This window comes from Arachis hypogaea, chromosome 15 (assembly GCF_003086295.3).
Source record: "Arachis hypogaea cultivar Tifrunner chromosome 15, arahy.Tifrunner.gnm2.J5K5, whole genome shotgun sequence".
Taxonomy (NCBI): domain Eukaryota; kingdom Viridiplantae; phylum Streptophyta; class Magnoliopsida; order Fabales; family Fabaceae; genus Arachis; species Arachis hypogaea.
The window spans coordinates 129441700-129453628 of record NC_092050.1 but is presented as its reverse complement, the minus strand read 5'-3'; the positions used below and the strand labels follow the sequence as shown (position 1 = coordinate 129453628).

Genomic DNA, 11929 nt, shown 5'->3' with positions numbered 1-11929 from the left:
TCAGACTTTTTACTCCTATACAATCCTAAATGCACATTTTACTCAACTCATATTCATTATCCTATTGCTCCTTTGCCACTTTGTGTTTTCTTTGATTATTTGCCTATTTGCCTTCCTATTTTTATTATATCCTGGTTTTCTATTTTTCAGGATGTCAGATTCCCAGAGAAAGGGAGAAGGCAAGGCCACTTCTGGCAAAAGGAAAAGAGGAGAAGCCTCTGTGTCTATCATCGACCTCATGCATGAAGCCTCCTTGCGGGAGAAAGCCTTTACCCCGCAGGAGAAGGCCGGCCAGCTACTTCCCGCCAATGACTCAGTAAAGTTTGCAAACCGATACTGTGAGCTGAAGTATCCGATGTTTGCGAATTCCAGGAACCTATACCTGGAGCGGACTTTGAAGATCCCAGAAGAACTCCAGCAACACACCTCTGATCAGATCAAACAACGAGGCTGGTTCTTTTTGGAGAGACCTTTGACTGAGGTTAATGCATCTTGGGTTAGGGAATTCTACTGCAACTACTTCAAAACTTCCCTAGATGCAGTGAACCTTAGAGGGAAGCAGATTCTGGTTACTGAGGAGGCAATAGAAGAGGTTCTAAAACTTCTGCCTAAGACTAATCAGACAGATGGCTATCAGAAAGCTGAGGAGGATATGCGCTTCATGAAGTTTGACTGGGATGCAATCAAGGCCCGGATTGCCCTTGACCCGACAGTTCCTTGGATTATGGGGTCAGAACACCACCATGCCCAAGGGTATCAAGCGGATCTACCTGAACGATGAGGCTCGGCTATGGCATCAGATATTCAGCAACTACATTATGCTGAGTACTCACGAGACTGAGATACCAGCCGCTATGATCACCCTCCTATGGTGTGTGATGGAGGGTAAGGACCTGTACCTGCCACGCTTTATCCGGCACTATATGGCCAGGGTCCACGTCCGAGGCACTCTTCCCTTTCCCTATCTGGTTACACAGCTGGGCCGTCGAGCTGACGTGCCATGGGAGGATGCTGATGAGAGGCCACCTGCTGCAGAATGCAAGAAGATTATCCCGCACAGTAGGAACTTTCTGGCCTTGGGCTACAGACCTCCATTCCTGACTGCCACTGCTGATGATACAGATACACCATTTGTCGGTCCCTCTTCCTCCACCGCTGCACCATCCACCCCTGCCACCACCACTGCACCTCCACCTGCCACAGAGCCTGTCTATCATCTGGTGCACCGCTTGTTTCGACGACTTGACCAGATGGAGCGTCGCAACAAGCGAAGCTATGAGCACCTGAAGCTGATGATACGATCCGGCGACATCCCCTCCGAGCCTGACACACCTTCTGAGGCATCTGAGGAGGAGGCGGATGCGCCCGAGGCAGAGACCCATCCCCAGGCAGACACCGAGCAAGCGGCACCACAGGTAGAGGTTCCACCTCAGATTGAGGCTGCAGATCCTGAGATCCCTATTCAGACAGCCCCTCCTCTACAGCAGCCAGACCCCCAGCCAGCCACCACAGAGACACCAGCTACCATCCCTTCCAGTGATGACACCCCTTCACACCCTGCTTGAGTGAGCATCAGGGACGATGCTTCATTTTAAGTGTGGGGAGGTCGCCATCTCTGGCGTATTATTTTGGTGAACCACTACAGACTCTTTTTCTTTTATTTTGGATATTTTTCTGTATTTTTCTCTTTATTTTTATTTTTATTTTCTGAGTACTTATACATTGCTACTTTTATGTATTTTTACTATATTTCTGCATTTTGCACTTTAGTTCATATCTTAGTTATTTAGTTTAGTTTACAATTTTAACTTATTAGTGGATTAATTAGTATAGTTTACCCTTTTTAACATAAGACAGCTTAGTTTAAATTGAAAAATATAAAAAGGAAGTAAGCTAGGAACTTGAACATAATAGATTTAAATCCATAAACCTTGTATATATAGCATTACATCATGTAGTTAAGTTACCAACATTTCATCAAGGAGAAATACTAAAACTTTAAAGCCATTCAATATAAGTTTTACATTGAGAATAATGAGAATTTTTAACTAAACCTGCATGACATACATAAGTGATAAATGATTTTTGAGCTAGAGAACACATAGCCTGTGAGTTTTGAGCTTAATTGTATGGTTACATTCAAACCATAATTTTTATTCCTGTATGTTCCGCCCTTCTTTTATATTCTGATGTTCTTTACTTTGTTTTAATCTATATGTCCAATTATAGAATATAGAATATAGATACATACCAAAAGAGTGATTGAGGCCATTATTTGATTTTAGCTCACTTATCCCAAATTAACCTACCTTTCACATCACCCTTGTTAGCCCCTTTGAGCCTTTAAATCCCCTTTTTATTCTATTAGCCACACTACTAGCCTTAAGCAGAAAAACAAATAAAAAAAATCCCAAGTTGAATCTTTGGTTAGCTTAAGATAGAAAATTATGAATAGTTTAAATGTGGGAAACCTATTGGGAACATGGATGATAAAAACAAAAGGTAGAAAAGTTGAAAGGAATAAAGCAACTCAAAATAAGAAATTTTGGGAAGCATGCTCATGAAAAAAATCAAATTAATTAAATTACCATGTGCATTAAAAAAAGTTATTTATTTAAGCATGTGAATAAGGGGATACAAAAGAATTCCCCAAATGCAAAAATAAAAGCAATGCACATGGGATAAAAGAATAAAAATTGAAACATGAGCATGTAACATCAAGTGGGAAAATATGGGAAAATAGGTAAAGAAGTTTTGTTTTACTAAGTATGTATGTTAGGTGAGATCTTAGTCTAATTAAGGATTCACTTGTTAGCTCACTTAGCCTTATATATACATCCTTACCTTTACCTTGGCCCCATTACAACCTTAATTAAAGACCTCATGATTTTTGGTATGACTGTATTCTATAATTGTTGATTGGTTAGGTGAAGAACAAAGTTATAGAAAGGAAGAATAAAAAGAGGAATAGAGTGATTAACCCAATAAACACTGAGTGACGAGAGAGTAAACACAAATCCAGTAAGGGTTCAATAGCTCATTAACATTTATCTCTGTTTGAATTATCTAATTGTCTTGCAAGTTTATAAAATGTTTTTTTCTCCCATCTCAATTGTAAAAGTGCTTATTGATTATCTAAGGCTTGGCTATATATACATATATGACTCCTTGAGAATGTGAATTAATTTAACTACATGTAAGCTTTATATATGAGTGAATAAATTAGAATTGCATTACTCATTTAGGTAGTTGCATTTAGAATAGGTTGTATTGCATGACATTCCATCACTTTAATCTTACTTATTACCTTGGATTTAGCATGAGGACATGCTATTGTTTAAGTGTGGGGAGGTTGATAAACCCATATTTTATGATATATTTTGTGCTTAGTTTGAGTGATTTATTCAATCCTTCACCCACTTATTCATGTTAATTGCATGGTTTTACTTTCCCTTCCTTATTATGTGATGTATGTGAAAAACATGTTTCTTATGCTTTTAAATTAATTATTTTAATCACCTTTAATTCCATTCGATGCCGTGATTAGTGTGTTGAGTAGTTTCAGATCTTCTAAGGCAGGAATGACTTAAAGGATGGAAGGAAACATACAAAAATGGAAGGAAAGTTTCTGAAGAAACTGGCATCCACGCGATCGCATGGACGATGCGATCGCGTGCCAAGCGCAAATCAACAGCGACGCGACCGCACGCCTTAAGTAGAACGCATATGACGCGGTCGCATGACTGACGCGACCGCGTGGCAAGGAAAAGCTCCGAACGACGCGACCGCGTGACCCACGCAGACGCGTGACAGAGGCCACGCACCAGAAATTGCAGAAAACGCTCCCAGCGATTTCTGAAGCCCTTTTTGGCCCAAATCCAAGTCCAGAAGGCATAGACCAGAGGTTATGAAGTGAGGGAATGCATCCATTTAGGGAGAGTCTCCACTTTAGTTTAGTTTTCATGATTTAGATTTAGTTTTGAGAGAGGTTCTCTCCTCTCTCTCTTAGGATTAGGATTTAGGACTTCTCTTAGTTTTAAGAGTGACTCTCGATCTCAGGTTTAATGTTCCTTTGCTTCAAGTTTTCCTTTTACTTTTATTCATGCCATTATTTAGTAGATTAATTACTTTTTCTATTTGATTTATGAATTTTTCCATGTTACAGATTACTATTTTGAATTAATGTTATATGAGGTATTTCAGTTTATGATTGCTTTAGCTTATTTATTAGTTGCAATTATTCCCATCTGAGGATAGTTTTATTCCAGCAATTTTACTCTTTTCCCTTTTGGTCTTGGTTAAGAAATCAGTAACTCAGGAGTTATCTTAGCTCAATATAATTGATAACTGTTATCTTTGCTAATTGAACTGAACTTCAATAATCCCAATCTTTTCTTAGGAAATAAATAGGATTCAAAGGTCAAACTAATTAGTCCCTTGACTTTCCTTTGCTTTAGCAAAGGTTGACTAAGTGGAATTAAGATTCAACCTTCATTATTATTGATAAGGATAACTAATTCTGGACTTTCAATTTCTCATACCTTGCCAAAAGTTTACTTTACAGTATTTATTTATTTTAATTGCCATTTAAATTATTTGTCATATTTATTCCTTACTCTCAACCCCGATTTACAATCTTCATAGCCAATAATAAGAACATACTTCCCTACAGTTTCTTGAGAAGACAACCCGAGGTTTGAATACTTCGGTTAACAATTTATTTAGGGGTTTGTTACTTGTGACAACCAAAACGTTTGTAAGAAAGGTTGATTGCTTGGTTTAGTAACTATACTTGCAACGAGAGTTTCTATAACCTCTAAACCATCAATCTTCAGTTCTTCAAGGGTGCTGGGCGGACATTAGGGAGGGGGATGGTGCAACAATGTTACTACTTGCCTTGCTTGAAAGAATGGTCATTTAGGTTCATCTAAGAAAATGGCCAAGCAAATTGCCTTTTCAGGGATTTTAAATAACATGAGAATTTTTAATCCAGGTATTTTCTACTAGTCAATACATCATATTTTATTTTTTTTCCTTCATGAATTCACATTTGCTTAGGTTTCTAATATTGAAAGTTGTTGATTCCAGATCTCTACAATTGGAACAGAGTCAAGGTTAGGTACTGTGATGGTTCTTCATTTACTAGTGATAAGGAAGAAGTTAATCCAGTGAGTTCTGCAATACTCAAAAGGAATCTCTTAGTTGAATTATCAAGAGAAGCATTAAACACTTGAAAATTATATTCTATATTTTTGGTTATGATGAAACTATAAAATATCATGGTGTATAGGTAGATTAGGTAAAACTCCTAATGCTTGTCATGCACTAGTAGTTGACCTCTCTGATGGTGAACATGGTATAATAGCTCTTACATTTGGTTACGTTGGTACCGGAAATGCTTCTGACATAGTCAGCGAAGAGCTTGCATGCATTGAAGAAGAATTTATGGATGAAAATGTTGTTGCTACACATAGTGCTTTGGTAGCTCAGGTTGAGAAGGATATCAATGCAAATTTTGAGCAGGAGCTTTTAATAGAGGGAAAAGATCAATAGTGTTGAAAAAATAGCCGAGGAGGCAAAACTAGAGTTATATTGAGTTCATTGGGCTGATGCCATTGTGGTAATTAGAAATTATGTTGGTTGATTACCTTTAATTTGTTCATAGTTGCTTATACGTGATAATAGTTTATCGGGATTTGGTGGAATATATAGCTAGCTTTGACGATTTTCACTTGATATTTTTCGGTATATTGAGTGCTTCATTAACAAAGGAATTTTGCTCTGTATCTGGTTTTCTAGTTATTTGATCAATTTTTTTTTGAAAATGTAAAAAAAAGGTAGTTAATTAAGAATCTTCATTGTTCTAACTCTATGTTCTGTGTAAAAGATATTTATAATATTAAGTACTTTCTTTTATTGTTATTTTGGCCTCTGATGTATCCTATTACTGCGCTTTAATACAAGAATAATGGTGAAATATACCTAGTACTATCACAAGAAAAAGCAATTATTTTAAAAATATTTGCTATAATAATAATAGAAGAGTCAACGCCTCTGAATTGATGCCTTTGTAATAATAGAAATGACAATGCTTCTAAAGTGATGCCATAGTTCATGGCAAAATGCAACGCTGCCTAGGGTTGCTATACTAATAGAATAGGCAACGTTTTTCACTAGTTGAAAAATTAATAAAAAAGAGAACACTTAGTAAGTGTTGCATTAGAGTCTGGCAAAAAGCGTTGTTTTTGTTTTAGAATAGACAATGCTTTTGAAGAGTTGCTTTCAAAAGCGTTGCTTTGACCTAATGCAACGGTTGCATCTGCAAGGCCCTCCCAAAGCGTTGTTTCAAGTCCAAAAGTGTTGCTATAGATTAACGCAACTCTTTTTAATTTTTAGGCAACACTTTTTAAATGTTGTCTCAGACGAAAAATGTTGTAGTGTTGATGAGAGGATATACTATTTTTTATACATAAACTGACTTGAGTGTTGGAGTACCTTTTGCAGGTACCTCCCCTTTTGTTCTTTCTGTATCAAGGTGTATCTCTTTCAGACAAAAAGATCGGAGCGGAGATAAAAAAATTCGAAGTAGACGGTCAGAGGATGAGTTATACCTCAATCATCACTCGAGAACAGGTAGTATGTATTTATGCATCTTGAATATATAGTACATATATGCTCTCTTTGCGAATTTCAAAGGTGGTATGAAAATTTTTTGGTGTTGATAGATATGTATTATTCATATATCAATTGAGTAGTAGATTCATATTGTACTTGGAAGTATATCATATAATTTTCTTGGTAAAGATATCAAATTTATGAGAATTAGCTAGAAACTTCAAATCTTTTAAAAATATATTTGCATTGACTTGAGTTATTACTTTTTTTTTTTTTATAATTCAATGAATGCATTTTTTTTTTCGGTAAAGAATGATGTCTTTTATATTGTTTAGGGTCTTCAATTTTGTTACTCTACATCTAAGATAGGACCCATCATAAAATAAATTATTGTTGATTTTTTGTTGTGCACAAAATTATTTCAGTTGTGGTTTTCGTTTGAGTGCTATTGGAAAAATCAAAAGTGAGTGACATTTGGGATTCACGGGTGAGATTAGGTGAATTTTTTGTCTTATAACAATACACCAGCTAAAGACAAGGACAATAAGGAACAAATGGAAAATAAGAAGAGGAGAATGAATTTAAAATTTTAAATATGGTTGGCTAGTCAATGAAATATGTAAAGTGTCCTCATGTTAGAAAGGAGTTAATGCTAGCATCTTCTTCTAAGTGACTGACTATGTTGTTCTTCTTGTAATGAGAATTTTAGGAATAGTTGTTCTTAGGTTGTGTGAAGTGATATTTTATGTGATTTACAAAATTGTTTCTTATGATTTGTACTTATTATAACATGAAAAATTTATGATTCATAATCTATTTTTGAATTATTAATTGTGTTAATATATTTTATTTTATTTTAGTTATTTTAAATTAAATAATAAATTTATATGGATAAAATATTCTTTTTATAATATAAAAACAAAAATATCATTTAATACTAATTCACTTTTTTTTTTCGATTTTCTTTCTAGCTAAACAAAGAATTTTTTTTTTATTTTTTCTTCATCCAAACAACTTAAGAGAAAATAAAAATACATTAAAAAATTTTTTTATTTCTTTCTTTTTTTCTTATTTCCTCTCTTTTTGTTTATGTCCTTTTATCCAAACAAATCTTAAATGATTAGAGATAGAGGTGAGCAGGGGTAGCGGGTACCCGATTATCCATCCGAATTCGAATCGAACCAATTAAATTGCTTTTGGAACCAACGGGTAATCGAGTTCAATCCGAACTAAACCGATGGTCTTTGTTAGTGATTAGTTCGGATATCGATTCCGGGGGTGCAGAACACGAACCAATCCGCAAACCCGATTATATATTAATTAAATAAAAAAATAAAAAATATATATATGACTTTTCTATTAGACAAAGATTATTCACTATTAATATATTTGGATTTTAATGAGTTTAGTTTTTAACGTATTTAGTGTTTAACATGTTTGGATTATTTCTATTGATGTTACATGTTTATTGTACTTGTTGAATTTTTAAGATAAACATTTGATTTTTTTTATGAATTTCAAAGTTATCGAGTACCCAATTACCTGAACCGAACCAATCCGTTCTTAATCGGTTTGGTTTGGTTCGGATACATGTACAAAAAAACACAAATCTGAACAAAACTGAACCAATTATATTTTGATCGATTTAGTTTTAATTTTACCATGAGTCCGAACCAAACCGACCCATATTCACTCCTAATTAGAGATGTGTTTACATATTTTATTAGTCAAGAATTGATCTGTCACAAAAATACAAAAGTCAAAGACTTATTTTTTATATATAAAAAATATGAAAAATAAATTTATTATGCAATAATATTCTCTTATTTAAAATTTTTCTTAGCACAAAATCAACAGTAAATTGTTCCTACAACGGTTGCGTGGCACTTAGGCATTGGCAGTCAGTTCTTGAGTTGTGTGCACCACCATGACGCGGAATCTTTTGTTCTTTACCCGTTCCAGTTGCAATGCAAAGTGCAAACAACCAATAGGGTTGCCTCTCCACCAATTTTAGTATTAGTTTAATCCATACCAAAATTTTAATTTATTATTATGATTACGACTAGTATTATTTATTGGGAGCTACTCAAATGAAGATGAAAAAAATATCTTTTTATAAAGATGTTTTGTATAAAAGTGTGATTTATTGATTTGGCTACACTTCAAATAAAAACAACACTTTTATATCATATCAAAATCTAACCCTACAATCCATCATCTAAGGATCAAAAACAAAAATCATCACATGAAGACAATTATAATATCTTCATAGGAGTACCCACCTATATTAATCTATATTTATATCTATATTTTTATAAATTAAATTTGAATAACAATAATAATAATTTTGATTTTAGTCAGAATCATAAATATATTATATTAAAATTAAAAGTTTTTTTACTATCAATACATTAAAAATAATTTTATTAATTTTTTATATATAAAAAATCTTATATTAAATATCTTAATTTGTGTCTTTAGTTGACCTATTATTGCCCACTATAAAGTCCAACGCAGTATTTACTATTTACCCTTCATTAGTTCATTCCTCTCTCACTCTCTGAGTCTCTGTTGTAAACGCCCTCTCCTCCCCTTGTAAAGTTCGTTCTCTGCCGCTGTCAATGGCAAACCGCTGGCTTAGACCCGAGGTTCCTTCCGATCTATCGCTTCACATCCTTCATATTCCAATCTCTTCTTGCTTCGCGTTTCTTATAACTGGCTCACCCTTTATTTTCTCTTTAGGGTTTCGGTTTTTTGTTTCTAATTTGATTATCTTTTTTGTTGATTTAGGTGTACCCTCTGTTTGCGGCCGTTGGAGTTGCGGTTGGGATCTGCGGATTCCAATTGGTTCGTAACATCTGCATCAACCCTGAAGTCAGGTCTATTTCTTTCTATACATTGTTTTCTTAATTTTCTGTGTTGGAATTGCAAGACTCGATTTTTATTTCACTTTAAGAGTTCTTTTAAAGTGGTAGCTTGCGATTTCTGGAATTATTTAATAAAACGGATTTTTTAACGATTTTAGTGGGTTTGAGTTTCACTAAGTTTTTGAAGGAAGAGTAAAAGTATTAGAAAACTCAATTTTTTCCACAAGATACAATTCTCATTTTTCTGAAAGATATCTTTCTATTTAAAAAAATGTTTTAATATAATAAATAAACAAAAAGTATTCTTATATCATTGTACCAAAACATAATTAATAGATAAAAAATATTAGTTTTACATGAGGTACTCAAATATCAAATTACTCTTATTTTTCAAAAAAATCTTTAAAAAAAAAAATCACTTAAAATTTTTTTTTAATCTCACCCAGAAAAGCCCTTATAAAAAAAGCTTCTCATTTTTTATTTTTGCCCTATGAGATTATCAGCGTGAATTTTTGTTTTCAGAATAGTCTAAGATTAGATTTGAATATTTGATTTTGCTGCTTAGATTGAAAGATTGCAGAAGCTATTTTTGTTGGATAAGAATTCTTCCATGACTGGTTGAGTCAAGAGTCAGATTCAATTTTGCATTATAGTCTATATGTATTTCTAGTTTGATTTAGGTTTTTTACATTTTTTGTTTTGGATGAAATTGTTGCCTATGTCTTTCAAGGCATTGGATTGGAGAGTATAAAAATAATTATAAAGTTTACCACGTTAATTTTTGTAATATTCAAAAAGTACCCCTCTAGTGTTCTGGTTGATATTTAACTCCCTTGAGTAATTAGAATATTACACTTACTTTCCTTGTTCTAAATTTTAATTTTGTTTTCAAAAGCAGTTTAGAAATAATTAAATAACTATATTATCCTGAGTTATATTCTAACTCAATGTCACTTACAAACCCAAGAACCTATATCAAACACATCCCAAATCCCACGCAAAAATCCAAAAAACATAAATCAAATGCAATAAAAAATCAACCACTTTTTTCCTCAAGAAATAGAAGATACTCATAATAAAAAAGAAAAAAAAAAAAACATAAGCAAATCCCAACTACACTAGTCTACTCATTCCTCCAAGTAAAACAAACAACCTAGCAGCAAAGATATATAAACCTAACAACTACTTCCCTTGGATTGGAGCAGAATGGTTGATTCACTTTTTGCATGAGACAACAATGACTTAGTCCTACTATTCTATATACTTTTTTTTTTGTCTTGGATGAAATTGTAGCCCAGGTCTTTCTAGTTTGGTTTAATTTTTTCTTTCATTTTGTTGGTCTTGGATGAAACTAGGGTATCCAACTTTGAAATCACTGACTAATTTCCTCTTATTGAAGGAGGGTTTGTGAATTCATGAGTTGGAATTTTGAAGGAGAAGAAAGAAGGGTTTGTAGTGCCAAAATTTAAAATTTAAGACTACAATCTTTTCCTTTCATTTCCTTTTCTTCCAAAACCCCAATTCACAAATAACCCCTTCAGGAACCTACTGAGCTTACTGCATCCTATTGGGCCATACCTACATGATTTATCTTTCAGTTTCATTATTGCTGCTTTGTAGCCAATTAACTTGGTTTTCGTTTGTTTGAAATGAATACCTAGTGGTTTTGAATTTGTTTTCAGAGTGACCAAGCAGAACAGGGCTGCAGGAGTGCTCGAGAACTTTGATGAGGGAGAAAAGTATGCTGAGAACTTTCTGAGGAAGTTTTCACGCAACAGGGCGCCGGAGATTATGCCCTCCATCAACAGCTTTTTTGCCGATCCAAACCGCGGTTAAGTTGCTTTCGGGGAACAGAAAGATCAATTGATGTGTGAACTCTATTGTTATGGCATAGACCTCTTATTGTGCTATTTTCGAAAACCATAAATGTTGATTTTCTCAAGATTGAGAGTCAGTCTGGTGTTTGATGAACCAAATATTATAAATGTTTTATAGCCAAAATTATGTTTATTATGTTGTGGACGAGCTCTTTTTAAGTTTGGTATTCAAAATAAATGGACCTGAAATTTTTACTCCTATAGTCTCTTATTAGCATAAGTTAGATATTGGGATTGTTTGGACAAGTTTCCAAAAAAAAAAAAGAAGTTTTTTTGAGGGAATTTTTTTATAAAAGTAATTTTTTTTTTGGTGCCTCAAAGTAAAATAATTTAATGTTTAGATATATTGCAAAAGAATATTTTTTATTTATTAATTATATTTGAGTACAATACTACAAAAATAGATTTTATTTATTTGTTGTGTTAAAATATTGTTTAAAAATAATTTTTTTAAAAAAAGATGTTAATTATATAATTTTTAATTTTTTTTATAACAAGCTCATCAAAGGGAAGACAAAATGTAAACCATGCGTCACTCAGAATTTTTGGTGGGAACACTACAGAACATCC

At 33.5% G+C, this 11929-nt stretch overlaps 1 protein-coding gene across 1 annotated transcript; it reads left to right on the top strand.

Annotated features, from left to right (window-relative positions):
• Positions 1 to 9083: 9083 nt before the first annotated feature.
• Positions 9084 to 11558, top strand: LOC112750669 (uncharacterized). Its single transcript, XM_025799480.3, has 3 exons — positions 9084 to 9263; positions 9406 to 9494; positions 11165 to 11558. The coding sequence occupies exons 1-3, from the start codon at positions 9237 to 9239 to the stop codon at positions 11316 to 11318; spliced, it is 270 nt and encodes an 89-aa protein (XP_025655265.1). The 5' UTR covers positions 9084 to 9236; the 3' UTR covers positions 11319 to 11558.
• Positions 11559 to 11929: the final 371 nt, after the last annotated feature.